The sequence below is a fragment of the Aotus nancymaae genome, unplaced genomic scaffold (genome assembly GCF_030222135.1).
Source record: "Aotus nancymaae isolate 86718 unplaced genomic scaffold, 86718_ANA_hifiasm-v0.15.2.pri h1tg000025l, whole genome shotgun sequence".
Lineage (NCBI taxonomy): Eukaryota > Metazoa > Chordata > Mammalia > Primates > Aotidae > Aotus > Aotus nancymaae.
The window spans coordinates 751,475-773,585 of NW_026988438.1; the positions used below are offsets into that span (position 1 = coordinate 751,475).

The 22,111-nt window shown below is 37.4% G+C and overlaps 1 protein-coding gene across 11 annotated transcripts in view; it reads right to left on the reverse strand.

Annotated features, from left to right (window-relative positions):
- Window positions 1–22,111, reverse strand: part of HDAC9 (histone deacetylase 9) — a 919,102-nt gene that overhangs the window by 25,712 nt on the left and 871,279 nt on the right. For all 11 annotated transcript variants that reach the window (XM_012450672.2, XM_021674167.2, XM_012450674.2 and 8 more), the window contains one exon: window positions 17,685–17,769. In XM_012450672.2, coding sequence (XP_012306095.2) covers window positions 17,685–17,769 — 85 coding nt within the window. The remainder of the gene's footprint in view (window positions 1–17,684; window positions 17,770–22,111) is intronic.

Sequence of the window (22,111 nt, forward strand, 5' to 3'; positions counted from 1 at the left end):
CAGAATAGAAATGAGAAGACACTAAGAGATTTGGGAGGTAGGCAATGAAAATGTATCTTTAGCCTACCCTACATCTCTCAACTTTGAAAGTTATCTCTGAATTGACAGTTCCATTCCCAGGGCCTAGTTTCCCTAGATCACAATGTCAAATATCATCCAGCTCTAATATTTCATGACTGGTCTTTCTTTATCTTACTGTTTCATGAAGGAACAGATGTCACATTAGGGAAGGAAATTCAGTCTCACCACCTATTTTCCATGCCAATAAGACCTTCTGACATAGGTGCCCACTACTATTTAACTAGCTGTCAAGTTAACATTATTGTAGTATCACCCAAGTTGGAAATTCCATATGCCATCTACAAGTACATACATTGTAATGAGTTACACAAAATATGATTATTAAACATTATTTTAGCAGATACCATTTACAAACCTGGTGATACTGTATGACATTCTTTTGTTTTCTATGGCAGCTAATTGGAGACTCAGACAAACACACCACATATGCCAAGACTGTTCTAGGTGTTTCTACATTTATAGTTTGTAATTTTATTTAACTCGGGTGACAACTATTTAGGCAATGTCAGGTAGTCTTTCTGAAGCTCACATAGCTAGTAGGCACAGGAGTTAAAATCCTTACTGAGCACTAATTCCAAATTGCCTCTTCCTCTGCACTCGGCTGTTCTCCACCCACCTCCCAGTAGACATAAAAAAAAAATCTCAATTATAAAATTCTTCGCTTGAAAGAACTATGCATGTTGCAAAATATCTGCAACAAATGTGACAGTCTTGATATTCTCATGCACATACTTTTTGCTTTGAAAATCATTTTAGGCCAGGTGCGGTGGCTCACATGTGTAATCCCAATCATGTTGAAACTAGTTCATTCTACTCTTCATTTCTTATATCCTTGCACTATTGCAAGTACCTTTTACCAGGTAAATTATTGAGGCTATCATAAAACTGGAGACAGGACTCATTGAAGAATATGAATAAGAACCTCATCGAAGGTCGGGTGTGGTGGTTCACGCCTGTAATCCAGCACTTTGGGAGGCCGAGGTGGGTGGATCACTTGAGGTCAGGAGTTCGAAACCAACCTGGCCAACATTGTAAAACCGTCTTTACTAAAAATACAAAAATTAGCCAGGCATGGTGGTATATGCCTGTAATCCAAGCTACTCAGGAGGCTGAGGCAGGAGAATTATTTGAACCCAGGAGGCAGAGGTTATAGGGAGCCAAGACTGTGGCATTGCACTCTAGCCTGGGTGCCAGAGCAAGACTCCATCTCAAAAAAAAAAAAACAAAAAAAAACGGAGCTCATCGAAAATGGAGCTAACTAAAAGTCAGTATTTCCAGACTGGAGATCCAACACTGATCTTGGGAAGTCACTGGAACACAATGGAGCACAATCTCCACATCCATAAAATCACAGTAGCAGGCTAAATGATATGAAAGTTTTATTTCTGCTCTCATTCTCACTTATTGTGATCCTTCTGATCTCATGTTACATATCAATCTTGGATGTAACAATACATTTCCTATGGCAGAAAACCTTATTTTTCTATGAGCCTATGAACTCTTGAAGAGGTCAGCAAACACTCTGCACCATAATATACACATCTAGAAGAAGCAAGGGCTTTAATTTTCAAGCATTGTGTCTTCTCAAGAAGAGAGGTCTAGGCCACAAACAAACATCTTTACTTCCATAACACAATCAGGACAGAAGGCATGCATTGTTAATAGCAATCTTTAAGCAGAATGACTGACAATGATCCTTTAAATTTTGAACCATATATGTCAGTACTAAGAAGGAGCCTGTAATCCCAGCACTTTGGGAGGCCAAGGCGGGTGGATCACGAGGTCAAGAGATGGAGACCATACTGGCCAACATGGTGAAACCCTGTCTCTACTAAAAATACAAAAAGTAGCCAGGCATGGTGGCACGTGCCTGTGTTCCCAGCTACTCAGGGGGCTGAGGTGGAAGAATCGCTTGAATCCAGGAGGCGGAGGTTGCAGTGAGCCGAGATTGCGCCACTGCACTCCAGCCTGGTGATAGAGCAAGACTCCGTCTCAAAAAAAAAAAAAAAAAAAAGGATTTTAAATAGTTGAGACCTTTTTGGATAAAATTTAATGTGTATAAAATATCCTGCTAAGTTAAGATTAAATATTAGAAGTTTGCCTTTTATCCATATGTATGAGTTTCTTGACTCAGAAATAACCCAAAACTTTAAATTCTGTTTGGCCTCTGGCAAAGTCTATAAAAAGAAGGGAAATATTCTACATTAATAATGCATTTATAGACCACTATCTCTATTCATAAAGGCATAGCACCGTCTGTGCAGCATGCAGCCAATTCAAACTCCACAATTTATGGGTTATATTTTCATGTGATGTGTAGGGTCTTTTATTCTGGTCCAGAAACAGGTGTGCCAGAAAATCGTATCTGCTGGCATAGGAATAATATCCCCATTATCACATATGAGAAATGAACCAAGGTTTACTGCTAGAATTTTCAGAAGCTGTAATTCGTAAAGTCAAATATTAATGACCAACCACAACTGGGTTGCTCTCCTACGGCTATGCAACTGGCAAAAGAGAAGAATTTTCCATTAAAATTGGACATGCACTCTCTCTCTTGTCATATCCTCTATCCTCATTCATTTTTCCCACTATGTAAATCTTCCCACTTTTCAGCACTTTTTAAGGACTATTCAGCCTTCAGCGTTCTGCATTTTTGTTTTATCTGGCAAAAGTAACACAATAATGAATCTGCAATAAAGATAAAAAGTAGAGAATGGAATGCAGACAGTCAAGGGTCAGAGGTGAGGGCCATAGATGGGGTTTCACTGGGCCCCACAGGACCCAGGGGAGGGCATCCTGCAGGTACTCTATAAACGGACTTCAGTATAAACCAGATTGTTCTTGGAAATGGACAGTTTGGAAAAATAAGCAGTTGTTGACTCATGAAAGTCTGTGTTAGAAGCCACCTATCTACCAAAAGTTTTCTCAATTCAAAGCCCCTTGCTACTTTGAAAACTTTCTGACCCCAGAAACCTCCCCATTCCATCATCATTTTGGGAGCCTTAGAGCTGTCACTCCTCAAATTTGCTTCTTAACCTTCTTTCCATTTGAATGATGTTTCCTTTCATCTTTACACACCAGGTTCTCACAGGAGAAGAAGCTGCTGCTAACTTGAAACTCCTGCTATGTCCTTCAACCACCGAGATTATTAACATCTGGGGCTTACAAGGGGCCTACGTCTATGGATTTCCTAAAGCTTCTTAATACGTTCTTAAGATACATTTTTTAGCTAAAGAGAGAACTTTGGTATGATCCAAAACATTGTTTAAATGCAAAACTAAAAACACATTGAAAACTGGTCCATAAATTCAGTGACCAGGTAATTTTTCATCTAAAATAGGGCAATTTTGAGGCCAAATCGGGCTAAAAATTAAAATTATATGCTTTGGAAATATTTCTTGGCCAAGAAATTATTTTTATCAGTTGGCCTATAAAATAGTCCTATTCAAGACTTATTTTTACAACTAAAATTCATCTCAAAAAATTAAAATTGCATAATTCATGTTTGTCAAAGCATGGCTACCAGCTTCTTCTTCATATTAATTATTCAAACTTTACAAAATAACATAAGCAGAATTATTCCTGCTGAATATCACATATGTTAACCAGTTTTGTGGCTATATCACTCATGGATACAATATAGTGATATTTTTATGAAAAACGTATTTTTTGTTTCAGTGGGGTCTAAAATTTTAGCCTTTTTGATAGAATTGCCTATAATTTTAAAAACTTAATTGTATAGTTTATAAATTTCAAATTTTTGGCATCTTTAATTTATCCTTCTCGGGAGACTGTAATATTTTTGGTTGAGAAATAGTCTCTACAACTATGGTGCTACCTGGTAAGCTCAGAACAATTTCTGCTAAAAGCAGAATATTTTCACTTATAATTTTTAAAATATTGAAATGAGTAACTATTTTATTCCAAATATTTCATGATTACTGTCTTTTATCTCCTTTCAGTGGACTCCACTTTGGCGAACATTTTATGTAACACAAATGTCAAAAACTGTTCTTTGTTTTTTACTCTTCAAAATTTACCAAATTTAGATGCTGCAAAGTCATATGGCTTCTCAGTTTCTTTCCATTACAGTCTATAGTACTATGTCTTCAACTTCACTAATTTTTTTTCACCTGCACTGTGTAATCTGCCATTAATCCATCCAAATTGTGGACTTTTAAAAATATCAAATGTTTTCTGTTTTGTCTCTAAAATTTCAGTTTGCCGGGTTTTTATCGTTTTAATTTCTCTCTTCATTATGTTTACACGTTCCTCTTCATACTGGAAGTACATTCTTAACGTTCTGAGTCAGTCTCTGTTTATTTGTCTTCTGGTCCCTTTGCTACATTTTTGCATGCCTAGTAATTTTCATTTGGATGCTTGTCATTGGTAATTTGAACATTTTTTGGCTATTGGATTTTGTCATATTATTTGAGAGTGTATTGGACTTTGTTTTAGCATGAAGTTAAACAGAATATTTTGAGGCTCACCTGTAACGCTGTGTTAGAATGGCTAAAACGTAAATTTTCATGTAAGCCTAGTTTAGTCCTATAACTAAGATAATACCATTTTGATGTCTCTACACGATGCCTTGTGTATTATGAGGTCTCTCAACTCTGGCTAATGCAAACTATTCCCAGATCTGTGTGAACTCCTTGAGTTGTTTAACCTATGACTTTCCATTGGTTAGTTCCTCAGCTTTGTGGAGTTTCACCTCATACGTGTAAAGATACTTACTCAAATGAAACAAAGAAACTCCTGTACATGCAGCACTTGTGCGTGTGTGTGTGTGTGTATAACAACTTCATCTCCAATATTTTGCCTCACAAATTCTAGCCACTTTATCCTCCTTTATTTAGAGGATAAAGTGATCCTCTAAATTTCATCACTTTATTCTCTAATCAGTAATACCTATTTGAGTTCTTTCTTATGCTGCAGGGTGGAAACTTCCTCTAGCCAATTACTTGGGGAACCTGCAGAATTCTCACTGTGTTTCTTTATTGCCTGCAGACCGATGTCTGAAGGGCAGGGTTCCATATACGCACGGAGCATTACATATCATTATATCTATCTCTATCACACATCTCTTCATCTCTATCTGTAGCCATATCGTTTCTCTTGTTTCTAATCAAAGGGCAATTTCTATAGCAGTTACTCTTTCACACATGGGGTCAGAGGTCCACTTATTGAATATTTTGATAAACGATTTCCAACTAATTAAAAAAATATAAAAATTCAGAAAGCTAATTTGCAAAATAGTTCAGTATTGTTCTAGATTTTCAAACAACACCATCTTCTAAAAGCTCTGTAGCTTCACGCATGTCACAAGCTACAGCACTAACTACAGCACCCATGACTGGTGCGCCAAGTGGCAGCAATGTTGAGTATTTCTCCCTTTACCTCCCAGACCAGAAATTGAGGTGTCATTTACACCTGGTACCCGTGAGGTCCCTACACACTTCTATTGAAAGGGAAGCGCTAGTTGAATCAGAAAAGGGCCTGGAAAAGAGAAATGGGTTATCAATTGCATTTCATATATATTCAACCATGTGTTCAAAGCAAAAACTATATTTACTTTCCATGCATTTCTCACACAACCAGAAGAAACTAAAGCATGAGACAAGCTAAATGATAGACGCTAAAGCAAAGTACAGGTGTAACCATTCATCCTTACTCCTACAGTAAAACTACAGACAATAATACTTGATTCAAAATGAAAAATCAGAAAGAAACACAGCAGACATAAACCAAGACTGTCTCCAGAAAACAAGAAAGAACTGTATGTGTAGCAGCCACTGTTAGGGCCTCATCGTGTCCCGTCCCTTACTAGTTCAGTGCACACAACCTCATTTCCATTTGCCAAAACCAGCACGTCTTTTCAGGACAGCTTTCAGTGCCCCTGGAGCTTTCCTGCTCTATGACTGGCCAGAAATGCAACATTGTCCCCCAGGAGCAGTATTCAGGCAACAACTGTTTGGAGTTGGGGCATAAATTTCTCTGCTCCCTCGCAGCTCACATGAAGTAACTCTGAGTCACGTGTTTTACATCAGCTTTCAGAATTTCCCCAGAGGAATTAAACTCTAGATATCTACAAGGATAGCTGGACAAATGACACTTCATTTCTTTCCTTGTCACACTTCACTATTCCTCTTCCTTTTCTCACTGTGCTTGCACCTGCAAATACATTACTTGTACATGACTCCTTGTATCAGGATCTGTTTCTGGTAGAAGCCAAAGCAAGATAGTCTCCCAATATATAACAGATGTAAAGAAAACTCGGTAGGAATTGTTTCTTTTGTACATGTTAAGCATCCTCTCTGTCAGCATTTTGACTTATTCAAGCCCTGAGACACATATTAGTAAAATGCATATAGTGTTGCATTAGAAACCAATCTTTTTTTGAAAATTAACTTTTATTGATAATAAACTATCCCATGTCCTTGAACTAATAGTAGCAACATGAATAGCGAATTATCTCCCTGTGTGGTACAAACATGGATATTCTGGCTTTCTTAGCAAGCATGAAGTCAGATTAAGTGGTGTTAGATGAAATAAATACTCATCTTCTGGCAAAGAGTCAGTCTCTTGGGTACAGAGCTGTGAGAGCATAAATCATTATGAATAAACATCAAAGCTAATTTGTTAACTCACCAAAGAAGTATAGCTTTTATGAGGGTTATAATATTGCTATCAGGATGACCAGTCTATCTTCTCCCAATTTCCCTACATGGGAAACCAAATTACATTCACAGGATTGTTTCTATCATTCAGTGATATGGTTAGGCTTTGTGTCCCCACTTAAATTTCATCTTGAATTTAATCTTCATAATCCCCAAATGCCAAAGGAGAGATCTGGTGGGAGGTGACTGGATCATCAAGGTGGTGTCCCCCATGCTATTCTCATGATATTCAGTTAGTTCTCAGGAGATCTGATGGTTTTATAAGTGTCTGACAGTTTCTCCTTCACACATTCACTCTCTCTCACCTGGCACCATGTCTCTTTCCCTTCCATCATGATTATAAGTTTCCTGAGGCCTTCCCAGCTATGTGGAACTCTTGAGTGAATTAAACCTGTTTTCTTTACAAATTACCCAGTGTTGGACAGTCGTTTAAAGCAGTGTGAGAACGGACTAATACATTCTTACTTTTCACTTTTATTATGTACCAAGCATTCTGATATTGGAAATAAAGGATGTGGATACTTTTTTTATTATTATTAAAGTTCTGGGATACATGTGCAGAATGTGCAGGTTAGTTACACAGGTATACACATGCCAATGGTGGTCTGCTGTACCCATCAACCAGTCATCTACATTAGGTATTTCTCCTGTTATCCCTCCCCTACCCCTCTACCCCCTAACAGGCCCTGGTGTGTGATGTTCCCCTCCCTGTGTCCATGCGTTCTCACTGTTCAACTCCCACTGATAAATGAGAACATGCAGTGTCTGGGGATGTGGATACTTTCATAGATCTCACAAGTTGCCATTCATCAAATGATCATGCTATATGAGTGCCTGTCTCACAGTGAAATAAGCTACTGAAATGAGGGTACTGCATTCTATGAAATTATAAAACAAAAAAATCTGATCTTAACTGGGAGTCAGAAGGTGTGTATCTGATCAAGGGACAATTAAGCTGAGATATGAAGTGTGTACAGGAGTCAAGTAGTCAAAGAGAGGAACAGCAGGAAAAATATATGAAGGTCTTGAGGAAGGTGAAAAGACGCACACGAAAAGAACTGAAAGAAGGTAAGTTGGGTCAAGAGTAGAAAGCAGTAGAAAGGTAATAGGCCCAGGTAGGTTTGGTAATTATAACAGGTCAAACTGCTATATATCATGGCAATCACTTGAAGACCTGAATTGGGGAACTGTCTAGAAGACCAACATTGGGGAAAGCTGTTTGTATTGTATATCCAGGGTTGAGATTTTCTGAGATTGGTAAAGTTGAAGGGCAAGATTGATGCTAAGGTAGATTGAAAGGTAGAAGGGCAAATGAATGTTATAATTTTAATGCTGAATGGAAAAAAGTGAAGACAAGAAACAGCAATGAATGAGGAGACACAAGGAATTAAAAACGAGACAATAAAACAGTTCCTTAGGTGTGCAAGTCAACAATTCAATGATACATGGGTATAATAGCCTGATGTATCCATCCCAGCAGAGAGATGCTTGCCAGGGTTGCTTTAGGATCCACTTTTTTTTTAGGTCTGCTAAGACAGTAACAGATGGTTTCCTTTCTCTTTCTTTATCCATAGGAGTTTGTCTTTAGAAAAAAAGAAAACTCTATTATTGTTTTAGTGGGTTTCCATGAAGAAGTGAAAATAAATGAATATTCTTCATCTATTATCAGTATTTGAAAGTAACCCTCCTCTGTTTTAACTCCACAAAGAAGGCTTATTATTCTGATATTTCTCATTTCTGCTGACTCTCCCTAGAGCCTTGTATCCTTGTGCATTTGATTTTATTCATTTATTTGAATATGTATGTATTTATATATCTGAGCTCATATTTTGTTGGGCTTGATCTCTGCATATATTGAGGGTCTGAATTAGAAATACATTCCCCCAGAAGGAAATTTTATTGGCTTCCTCCAGAACCCAGGAGTGCACAAAGATGAAAACTGTTTAGTATCTATCAAATTCATATCCCTCTGATGCAGATCTTCAGCTTTCCTGTGCATTATAAGACTGATGCCATTATTTGCTCCAGAGATATTCCTCTTTTTTGTTACTTACTGTTCATTATTAAATTTTAGCTTATGTTTTTTCCACTCTCCTATTTTCTGACATGCTAGCAAGCCCAGAAATGTATTACAATAGTTTGTTTTAATGTATGCAGACTCTATTACATCATAGCAGAGGCCTGCTATAATGTCTATCCTGTTATACTTGGGAAGAGAAATCTGGTAGAACTCTGTTCTCATTTTTGAAATGGAGTGGGAACAGTAAGGTCATACAGATGCTTTAATAGAAAGAAAGTAGGCTTTGACATCACAGTGAGTTCAGGATTGAAATCTTAGTTTTACTGCTTATCAGTAGGAATAACTTAAGCTACCTAAACTTCATAAGCCTCAAGTTATTCATGAACAAAGTGAGGAGAGTAACTGTGCACTGCAGAATTGTGTGAGGACTAGAGATAATATATATAAATACTTGGGAAATAATCTTCCCTTAAACCTGACTTTCTTCTAGTATGTCTTATTTTGGTATCACGTGTGTGTGTGAGATTGATCTGGGTGCTAACACCTGAGTATATGATCACAAAGTGGTTCTACTCTTTCATAATCCACAAAGAGTTTTCGGTCCCAGAAGCATGCATAGTTTTATTTTATTTTCTTGGTTTAATTACTTTTGCCTTGGTAGATAATGTGAGTGAGAAAAATAATAATTGCAGATGCAGCTGGAATAAAAAATACCCAAAAAAGTTGTGTCTCACAGCAGAGGCAGATTTTTCTTTTTATTCTGGTACACTCTACTATTAGGGTGCTACCAACACAATAACCAGACTTTCAACATTTGAAGAGAATGGTTAATTAGAAGTTCAAAATCAGCTTTCACAAAGCCATGTGTACGAGTCTGACCTGGCTCTGATACAAGCAAGGGTTGGCAGGGTTAATAGTGGGAAAATGTCTAACACTGCTTTTCTTCAATGAAGGTCTGCCTGGCCCAGGGCCCTAACCTCAAGTCCTCTGTTTAAAACCAAAGAATATATGACAAATAGCAGCTCACACCTGACAACAGTCAGGGCTTTAAACTCAACAGGGCAGGGATTTGAAATTCTGCCAATCCTTGCATTTTTTTCTGATTATATGTATTTTACAAGTTTATAAGGTCTCCAAAGTGGATGCACAGCTCCACAGCTCCTCGTGATTTGGCACTGAGCTTCTAGAACTGACTGTGGCTAAATCTCCAATTAGCCAGAACTTCCAAAATTCCAAATTTTAACTTAAAATTTTGTCTAAATATGTCACTTTGGGAAGAAATGGGCAAACCTCTACAAAAAAAAAAAATTGCAAAGGGAATGAACTTATTTGTGACATAGTGTAACTTAGAGACTAAGAGGGAACACTGGATCTAGACCGCCTGGTTTATGATCTTGCTTTTGCCTACTCATGAGCTCTGTAACCTTGGGGAATACAATGAACCTTGATGTGCCTCAGTTTACTTTGCTATAAAGTGGTAATGAAAATAGTAACTACAGGGTTGTTGAGAAGATCAAATGAATTAATTTTTAATAGTACCTCACACACTGTAAGCACTCAATATTATTACATACTTTTATTATTTGCTAACATCTTATAGGATTTGTGTTGTGTAAATAATTTCATTCAATGTTTCTCCATAACTTCAATGCAATTCAGGAGGATACTGCCTTCTCCCCAAACCCTCAAGACTTTCGATTAGCAAAGTGTCTTTTTCTTAAGTCTAACGTTTTTCATTTCCTTTCAAACCTTTTCTTTCTTCACAATTTCCTATTGAGGGAGGTGACCACCACCATCTTCTTAGTTTTTCAAGCCAGAAAACCCAGAAATTACTAATCCTCTCTCTGTCAGTTAATTATCATATCATAGGAATTCTACTTCTGAATTAAACTGCTCACATCTAACAATAAGCCTTGCTAATCTCCTGTCTTCAGAGCAAGCACAGGATCTTTTGATTTGCATGTGTATGCATGCTTCTTCCCTGATTGAACTAAAACCTCAAATAACTATGATCTAAAAGTTCTTTCCAATATTGGGAATATCTTCTTGTCCTTCTCCCCTGGATCTCAATAGGATGGAAATGGAAGATAGAAGAGAAGAGACATAAGAAAAAAGGCAGAAAATCAAAATGAAATAGATGGGGACAAAAAGGAAGAAGAAAAACTGAGTTTGAGTTCTAATTCTGGTGTGGAGTCAGAAGCTAGTAAAGTTTGTGAGACGATTTATGCAGCACATGTTGCAATCTGGAGAAACAACCATTTTAGATGTGTACATAGCCCCATGAGGTCAAAGTATTGGGTAACTTCCCCCACAAGAGATGTATACAAATTCCTTTCAGCTTAGAAACAATTTGGATTTTCTCCTGGATTATCTAATGTAAACGCCCCTTCTCCTTGGAGCAGGGTAGGTAGGGGATATTATAATGATGGGAAGGGATGGTATTTCAGATTAAAGAAGACAATGGTTGTTATCTTTACAGTACATCTTATTTTACTTTAATAGCCTTTTCCTTCAATTCATAACCAGTTCTCTTACTCGACAAGAAAACTAGATGCCACATATTCTGATTATCCATTCTAATACACTGATGGTGTTTATTTAGTATTTTATTTTACCAATGAGTTATATTCCATTGGAAATACAGAAAAAAGTAAAATCAACAAAATGAGCATTCCTTTGTTCTTTCCTAGTATCAGTTGTTACTTCTAAGAATAGTTTCCAGAACTGCAGATATAATAATAATAATGGTAATAGTAATAGAAAGAGGGAGAAGAGTCAGAGTAAAGAAGAACAATAACACGGGGCAACAGGAGGAGAAAGAAGAAGGCATTCACTCAAAAACACATATAGAAAACATAAATCAAGCACAGTTCTGACAAGGAGTAGGTGTCAAATATATTTGCCTATTTCATCGCCCAGGAACAACGTGATCTCATTCTTATTTCTCCAGAATGTGTGAGAGTGTGCTCCGCACACTGCTGGTGTGGAACCGCGCAGATAACTGACTATGCTTTAGTCAATTACACAGTTACCTGTAACATTCGGCTGCAACAAAAGACATCATGTCCCTTTTCAAAATGTCCTCAGAAGTTGAGGACTATAAATTCATTTCTCATTGCCCTAAATAATACTGTGTGTGTGTGTGTGTGTGTGTGTGTGTGTGTGTGTGTGTGTGTGTTTAAAGCAATAGAGGATTAGTAATACTCACAAATTTTATATACAAGAAACATGGAAATCACACCTCTATTTATGTAAAGCACATTGACAAGAACATACGGTGAAATTGCAAGTACTGTCCATTCCTCATTCTGCCTGTGCCACCATTTTGCCTTGGTTAACATAATAAGAAATTGTAAAGAGACCTCAATTCACTAAATAAGGGAGAATCCCTAGATTGGGGGAAAACTGAAAGTGGGGTTACAGGGGGAAAGTTTCTACTGTTCTTTTAGGATTCTTCTGCCTATTTGCCACTTCGTTGGCACAGGAGCACCAAATTAGGAAAGCAATTCCAGTGATGTGCCGTGCCATTCTTGGTGAAATTCCTCAGACAAGTGGCTTGCTTGTCGTCACATGGCTGGTGAGTGGAAGAGAGGATTACATTGGAATTAATATCATTTTAAAATCTTCCACACCGGTGTTTTTCAACTTATTAGAGGCAAACCACCGGAGGCTTGGAGCAAAACTGTAAAAGAATCCTCAAATCCTTGTGCACATATGCATTTCCTTCATCCACAAAACAAAAGATACTATGATTATCATTATTATCATTCAGGAAGTCTATGAAATTGGTTGACACTTAAAAGGAATATTCTTTTCACTAAGAAATTTAAACAAATGAAAGGAAACTATGGCTATATTCTTGTGGTTCTCATATTTTGGGGTTCGATCAATATCAATTATTATACATTTTTAGAAGTTAAAATGATAGTCTTTCGAACTAAATAATTTCAGTTTCATGGAAAACTCACTTCATGATTTCTCCCCTCCTAAATCAGTGAAAATGTTATAATGGGCCAGCACTGGTATAAAGAGTGGTGCTTGGGAACCCTGGTGCTCTCATGCCATGCAGAAGAGTGAAGGAATTCAGTGGTGCATGCACACAGTAAGTCATCAGGGTGCGTTTCAGGAAAGGAAGCATCCGTATGAGAGTCCTCTATCTCACTCTGGCTGACGCGTGACTAGTATCACTTGTTGATTATTCTAGCCAGCCAGCCAAGTGCTAGATCCAGCTCTGAGAACTGTCACCCTAAGCTTACCCGGGGAAATGGCAACGCAGAAAAATAATCCATGTTCTTCCTAACTTAGGAGTGACTCATCCTTGTGGGTTGTGAAGGAAGGAGAAGAAATGGGCTCTCGTGTATTTTGCTTGGTCTTAATCCCTCATTCTGCGTGAGTGTGCCAAGGAGTATAAATAGGTGAGGTTAGTTACCAAAATCAATCCAGGCTTAGAAAAAAAAATGTGGCAAACATTGAAAGACTAGCTGATTCATTCATTCAACACACATTTGCAGAGCACCTAGTACATACCAAAGACTGCAAAAGACGTGGCAATTAAAACCACACAGGAACAGAGCAGAAATAATCTCCGCCATCAAAAGATATTATGCTAAGTTACCATGTATTGCAGAATTTCCTTTTGGAGGTCTGAATAATATTCTATTTTATTTCTATGCATTTTCTTTACCCGCTCATCCACTGATGGACACTTAGGTTGCTCCCATCTCTTGGCTATGGCAAATAGTGCCGCAATGTACAGGGGAGTGCTAACATCTCTTTGAGATTCTAATTTAAATTCTTTTTGATAAGTCTTCAGAAAGTGAGATGGCTGAATCATACGGTAGTTCTATTTTTAATTTCTTAAGGAATAACATGAAACTTTTTTCCATTTTGTCATCTCAAAGACAGTCGACCCTTGTACGCCATCCATCATCTTAAGATGGAACCAAACCCTCTCTTGTCAGGGTCTTCACCTGTCAGGAGAAATGGCTCCCCTGCTGTGGCCTTGTAAGGCCTTTTCTCCTTAGCTAGATGAGCAACATAAACGAGGACAGGACAACATAAAGGATCCTGCTGGAAGATATTCACATCCATGTGGCCAGGCAAGGAGCCAATGCTAATCACAGTCTCCAACACCTGCACACCCTCAGCTGGGGTGCTCAGCTCTCAAAAAGAAATTCGCAGGAGACCTGTCAGCACCTTGCCATGTGCCTTGGGATAAGGCTACCTAGAAACTTGCCTGAATGTTTCCCACATGCTACAAGGCCTGCTTCTCAACAGTAACATAGTTTTCTGATACTGTCGTTCCAAACTGCAGCACAAAAGAACCCTTCAGAACCTGGGCTAGGAGGTGGGCTGAAATCTGAACACTCCCCAAAGTTGAAAGGAGGCACTTGTGTGACACTCAGAGACAGATGTGAAGAGGAAGTGCTCCCGTTGAACAAAGACTACCTTCAGGGCCGGCTTCGTAACAGGTAACCTGTGCGGTTGCGAAGTGCCCCACTCTCAGAAAGACCCTATGCTTGGTTCAGCACTTTGCCGTAACCCTCTAGAAATTACTAACTTTTTTGACAAGGAAGAGTTCGCACAGTTTCATTTTGAGCTGGGTCCCACAAATTATGTAACCTGTCCCTACCACTTTCTCTGCCAAAGGGGAAATGAAGAACACAATCAGGGTCCTGGAGTACCAAAAGAGCAGGTGCAATGGAAGCATGGGATGTAAAACAGGAAATCAAGCACTGTTTCCTAAGCAGGGAGCCCATAATTTAAATTTCCCAAGCCATTATGAGGTTTGAGACTCTGAAATACACACTCCATTTTATTGCTCAGTGGACATCAGAGGGCTCTTTTCTGTTCCTTTAGTCTAGAAGAGTGGCCCCAAAGACATGCAATTATAACCACATAAAAATGCACCACACAGGAGTCAAAGCTGCAGTGCTGAAACACTTCCTCTCTACCAATATTCATGCCATTTCTCAAATGAGAGATTGCTTTCCCATCTTGTGTTTTCTTTCTTTTTACAACCTCAACTCACTATTCAGATCCCTCTCAACTGACATTTCAGTTGTCCCTGTGGTGATGCTACTATCATTCCTTCCTGGTAAACATTTTTTTGCATCACCATCACCTTGACTTTCATCAGGACTGCCTACATTATTTGTAGGGCCTGATACAAAATGAAAATGTGGACTGCTTCTTTAAAACTCAGTTAAAATTTTAAGGCAGCAACAGCAAGAGCCTTACACTAAGGATGGGGCCCTTCTATGCGTGGGCCATATGTGACCATGCAGACTGAATGCCCATAAAGCTGGTCCTGATTTTCACTGGCCTGAATTGGGTCATGTACCCATTTCTTAACCAATCACTGTAAAGTGGGTTGACTGACTTAGACTAAAAACAGCTCCCCTGGAGTTGGAGCTAAGCGAACTTCCCCTGAGTTGCATGGTATCTGGTAACAAAGATTCATGAATAAAACCAGACTCCTTTTGAGTAGATGTGAGGAGTGCACTGTTTCTGGGTATACCAAAAACAGTGCCCACTACACCATATATCCCTGACTCAGAAGGAGGAGCTCTGGTTGCTTATGGCCTTTGTTATTTACGGTCTTGAAGAATTATTCAAGTCCTACCTACTCAAATCTGCCTACTTTTCATTCCCAGGCTCCCATGCACCTCAAATCTGCTGCCAGTGCTTCCTGGAGGTACATCCAGTGACAAAACAATATGATTCCTGTCCTCCTGATGATTATCCTCAAATTTAGGAACCAGAACTAACAGACATCTAAATAAATAAAATTCAAATAAGAGAAACATTAAAATTAAATATACCAATGAACAACATCTTTATCTTGAGAAATTATGGCATTATTGGATCAGTAATAATGCTCCAAGCTGGGTGGGGTACTCAATAAAAGTTTAGAAGGAAATGGATTTCACAGTCAAGTGGTCAGTGTTGGGTGGTGTAAAATGCAGTTTGGGGCAGAAGAGTGGATTGACAATCCTTAGTGGCAGGATACTCCTACAGCAACTTTTGGTAGTAGAGTGAGTCTTTTTTGAGAATCAAACAGGTTTGTTTGGCTAGAGCAGACTGCAAAGGTCATTTGAAGACATTAGTGGTAAAAGGAAAAAACTATGCAGCAGAAAGTCATTACTAGGAAATTAGATACAATACAAAGGCAACAGTAGAGTTTCTAAAGATGTACAGAAATTATGACTTTTTATACCTCCGTGGAAATAGAGTGCTTCATTTATGTTGTTCCTTTCAAAGCATTTTCACTCTTTCTTCAGTTATTCAGCATGCTGTTCAGCCCTTAAGAACCAAGCTCAGGCTATACGGCTGTCAAGCAGCCTTCCTTACCTTCCAGCCCCTCTCACCTCCAGTTGAAAGGGAATGAAGAAAAAGACCACCCCTTCTCCATGACCTCAGTGTACTCTGTGAATATGGTATTGAAATTATCTACTAGGTTGCCTCTCACTCACTGGACTGTAAGCGCCTTGATGCAGAAACTCTGCCTTATTCCTCTTCATCACCTCTGTGCCTTGGTAATTGATCAACATGTAATAAGAACTCAACAATCCCTACTGAAGTCATATGCTCAGAATATACACGGCACCAATCAATTTTAATACTTTGTGTATATAATGGCTAAACAATGCTCAGAAAAAGACAATACGTATAAAGACTGAGATATTTTCATTCTATTAATAACCTGAAAGGGGACATTGGATTGCACGTGGATGAATAGGAGAACGCTGCTGAACATGATTTCAAGATTCCTTGCTTTGAAACCTACAGTGACACGTAATAGACCCTCTTTATCTAGCCCCAGTGGAAACGAGGCAAAGACAAGACGACGACAGGATTTTCCTCTCAAGCTTATGAAGCCACCTCCTGCCTTCTCCTCGTCTCTGTCAGTTCCTGTACTCTAGGCTTATGTCAGAGGCTTGAATAGTGCACCCCAGCATCGGAATGTTTACTTTTCTGTTCCCTAAAAGTCTTTGAAATTCATAGTTTATTTTAGTTATGACATGTAGTCAATAAATGTTTGTTGAGTACATATGGCCCTCAGTCCCAGCATGAGTGAGATTAAGTGGAGAATTAGCTTTAGTTCCCGTACGGCTGATTTGTAAATATTCACAGTGTTTGATAAATGGGTAATTTAACTCCAGTCAACCCATATCTCCAAGCTGCTACTGAACAAGCAAAGGCAATGACCCCCAGAGGGAGCTGGAAAGTGGCTTCTTAAGGTGGCACTTAATAAATGCTTCTACAGGACAGCAGCAAACCTGAAGGTTTTCCTAATTCTCCTTGACATCTCAATCATTTTACCGTTTGGTTTTTCTCTTCATGCTGATCTTCATGTTAATTTGGGCTTGATTTCAACATGTTTGTGTGCCCATGTGCATGTGTGGGTATGTATGTGTGTGAAGGGAATTGGATGATCCAAAAAGTCTATGACTTAACCCTACTTTGTTAAGTTAGATGTTCTCATACAGAGGCTTTCTCATTAATTTTTTTCCTTTCCTGACACACATAAATCAGTAAATGATTGCTGAATTCCAACATCATTAGGAGATAACTAAATTTCGTTAAGATTGGATTATAAAAAGCACAATTTTTGCATTTATTTCATGGTTCTGGGTAAATGCTTAGTGGTCATAATAGTAAAAAAATCCAAATGCCCGAAATATATGAAAAAAACAAGATTCTAAATCTAGAGTCTCTACTTTGTGTCCTTAGTGTAAGATAAGAGGGCTGCATTAAGAGCAACACGGTAAGACAATACATAAGAACATACGTGCAAATCATAACTCTAAAGAAGTGTTTCTTTGTACTGTAATTCGCAATGTAATTTTTGTTAGTTTTACCCAATTCGAATTTTTTAAAAAACTTTAAAGACATACTTTGAATTTCAATGATCTTCTGTAAAGAAATAACAGCATTCATATTCGGGCTTTGGTGGAGAACATCTTCTGCAAGTGGCTCCAGCTGCAAGAAGAGTAGATAATAACATGAGCAAAATATTATGACTTTATAGTAAGTCTCACAGAAGCAAAGCAAACTGAAACAACCTAATCCTCAGGAAAAGCTTGCTCCAAGAACTAGTTAACATTTTGCTGATATTAGTTCTAAAAGTGTAGCCAGAAAATAACTGTTTTACATCCATGTAATTGAATTCCAAGGGGCTTTTCCATTGGTCGCAAGACTAATCTATGAAGTCCCTGAAGCAGGTGCATGTCTGTGTATTATTCATTACAAATCTGAGTTATTTCTGTAATTTTTGTAGGTTCCTGACAAACCAAATTCCATCATGTCTGTATACGCAGCTGGGCCCTGCAAACAGAACCTCAGGGAAGTTGCTATAGACAGAAAGTGGGCACTCTATTATTCACACTTTCGCAGTGTTTTTACATCTAACCACCTTACGCATTTGGACACTTCACGAGAGAAAGCCAGGAGACACAGCTGCTGTTATTCAAAGGCCATTGAATAAAGTAGTAGAGAAAAGATTCAAATAACCAAATGTAAAGTAACTGTACAGTTTCATTTAACTTCTATTTTATTCATAACTATGCAGATGTCTGTGTGTAAGCACAGGCCAAATTCCTACCTTGCAAATCTATCATGATCTTCTGGAATTACACTAATTTTTCATGGAGAGGCTCAGCAAACACTGTTTTGCAAGAAATGAAGAGAAGCCTTCAATAATTTATGGAGCCTAGTTGTCAGACCTAAGTCTGATAATGCATCCCTCAGAATGCTGTGGCAATTAGCTTGGCATGTTACAGCAGAAAGTGCATGGCTAGGGCCCTTGCAAATAAAATAGTTGTCCAGCTATTGTGATGCAAAAAGGAAATAAAATAATAGTAACAAAAAGATTAACAAAAAAGTCCTTTTCCTAGAAATGTTAAGGTTAATCACCTCAAACATGAACTGGTGATCAAACTATAATTTGGTGTGAATGGAAAGCGATGTCACTAGATGTATCAAAGCGTGAACTCATCTATGTCTCCTCATCTGTAAGAAAAACTAAAAAAACACAGGGATTACAAGTTTCCACAGCATATGTGAGTGAATCTTCCCCTCAGGGTCTCTCTAAATTGATTATTCTATTCTTCAGTCATGAAATCTAAAACAATAGCACCTTTATTCCAGATGCCATAGGATAACAGAGTAGCTCAGGGATATTTATACGTGGGTAAATTCACTAACTATAACTTTCCAGAGTGTTTTTCTTAGCTGCCAAAGAAAAACCTTTAAAACATCAAAAGGTTTATTTGCAATACAGTTTGGTGAGAGGAAAAAAAAAATCACCATCACCACTCAGTGGCAGTACAAGGTTCTGAAATCAACTCTTAAAATTAGTTAAAATCATTTAAAAAATCTGGTATTTCAAATTGTATCTTTAAGAATTTGTGAGTCTAGTAGCACTCTCTCAACTCAGAGGAACTACTGAATCATAAACTGAAGTTTACTTGGAAAATTCTTATGCATTAGACAAGGTTGAGCGAGCTGCTTTGCTCATAAATAATTTTTCGCTCCTTTCTTGGAGCTTAGAGAAAATAATTTTAATAGAAACCAGGTAGGTTTTACTAATAAAACATCTTGAAATGACTGTCTATGTTCCAATATTTACGAACAAAAGCACAAGGTGATATCAGCATATTTAGCTCTTCAAAAAGCCTCCCTGTGACTTCGGGGTAAAAATGCTGACAAATTGAAACGTGCTGGCTTCTGGAAAGGAAGCTACAGGCAGATCAAACATCTAACTTCTGAACTCTTGCATACTGAGGTCTGGGCTATTTTAAAGACTGGGGTTATATAGAAAGTATAAGTGACTCAGTAAAATACAAACACCCCTAAACCCCCAATTTAGAATCTTCAGTTAGATGCAAAAGGGTTGTGTCTACTTTAAAAAGCAATCCAGAGAATTAAGGCAATTAAATTGATCATTTAAACCTCCCAAACCATTTCCCTGCATGTTTTAGTTGAATGTCATTTAGAGGATTTAACCTTCAGTAAATTGCTCCAATTTGTTACATTTTAAGTGTATACATACAGACAGAGCTGAATTCAGAAAGTTCTCAATGTAGGGTCTTTATTTTTTCTCTGGTAGCTATGCAATGGATAATATTATCTCCATTGGCAAAAGGCAAGTGGCATTTAGAGTCTGTTTTTATAAAATTAAAATCTTGTATGGAGGGACCACAGAATTGGGTTGTCTTTTCTAGAGAGTTATTTATTTAATCACTCACAATTATAAGCACTAACAACATCTGACTGAAGCATCCACTTAATAAATATGTATGAGTGTTGGTCATTATTCATAATTTAATAACTAATAAAGTAATATGAAATAAATATTCATATTTTTATAAATTTGGAGTAGAAAATAAGAATATGTGGTAAAGTTTTGCCATGTATTTAATTTAGGTGATTAGATACAACAAAAACATTGGCTATTGAGGCAAATCAGCATTATAAAAATTATTAAAAGATAAATAAGGAAGTAATTTATACAAACAAGACAATTTTTGCATGCAAAAAGTTACAGAAAGATAAAGCACATGCAAATGTAGGAAATAGTACACACCCATCATGCCATCTTTGTCAAGCAATACTGTTAAGTTATCTAGTATATCTTATAACTCCATGATAATTATCGAGGATACACTAGATAACTTTAACACAATCTCTTGACACTTAAAGCTCTCATCCAGCTTAATTATATCTCAAGCTTAATCACAAGCATTACTCACAGCAATTCTTTACACAGATTTTTCAGGATCAGTGACAGGGAAGTTTATTTTTCTACATCATTTTCAGAAAGTTGTGATAATGTATTGACACGATTCAGATGTTTGTTAAGTTGCATACACCATACACATTCTAAGTACCATAGCTACTTTAAAACACCAAAAAAGTCCATAAAATTATGGCCATTATCATCTTATAAGTAATTTCCAGGTTCTTTAGAATCAGATCATTTAAATCATCAAAAATCATTTTAGTTGCCTACAGTTCATCTGTAGAAATAGGTGAAGGATATTCTTGGAGATGCTGTTCAGTAAGAGTTTTAAAATTTATGCTGTACTGATGAGACATGAAAAACAGCTCACTGATTTTCTTCATTTGCATGATTCAGAACAGAACATAAAAGAAGCTAAACAAAGCCTTTGCAAACGTAACAGGTGTACAAGGATGGATGTATACATCAAGCAAGCAAAGGATTTATTAAATAGTCTCATTAGTGTTTTTGTTATGTTTTAATGTTTCCCAAATATTTTTTAATTCCCAAGTTTCTTAATATTTCTGTACCTTTATCTATTCTGTTCCCTCTTTATTATCTTTTCTTCATTCTTCTTTGAATTGGTAAAACTTTACCAAGCATTCAAGGACCAGCACAAATATTGCATGCTCCTCAAATTCTCTACCAGAGCAAATTTCTTCTACTCCTATGGCCCTTTTCCCCACAAATCCTCTTATTTACTAAATACATTATGTGGTAATAAGTCATTTTTTCCCATTCTCTACTTCGTTGTGAGCCATTTAAAGTCAAAGATGGAGACTGCATAGGAAAGACATTTTTAAAATGTTGAACAAATGGAGGGTTAATTGAAGAAAAAACAGAAGAGATGACCTTTGTCCTGCTCTCCATAGTTAACAAGCCAAAATAAAATGGGTTCTTCCTTTTGGTTGGCTGCTGTAACCAGGGTATGGTTTTAAGATGAAGAAACAGAACAGCAATGATAATTCATTTTGTTTTCTAAGGTGAACTGCCCTTGCATAATTTCCAGACAATTATTCTCTCCTATGCATTGGCAGGGTTTCCTGACATGCAGGCAGATATTTCTATAGATCAGAAATGCAGGGAAATGGAAAAGAAACAAAGACCCAGGGCAAGCAGAGGCAGAATGGCCATGCCAATAATTAGAAGAGAAAAAGGTTGCTTCCAATTGAGCAGGGAGAAAAAGTAATAGCATGACTATAAAATGGAATGAGATTTTGAAAGGCACTGAAATTAATCTTTAGCCCAATTTGAGGAGAAGTGGGATCATCCCAATATTTAGACCTCTAATCCATATACATATTATTTAATTTACTTACATGTTTGTTAACTTCTCTAAAAATATTTTACAATTTTATGAATATGGTCATATTTTCAGACAGATGTATTCTAGGTATTTGTTATCAGTTTTTGTAAATTATGTATGTGTATATATTTACACTATATATATATGATATGCATATTTATAATTTAATTTTAAAAACTTCAGTCCTGGTGTGATTCTGTCCCGTGTGCTTGTTCTCCAGAGCAGGAGTCACTTAT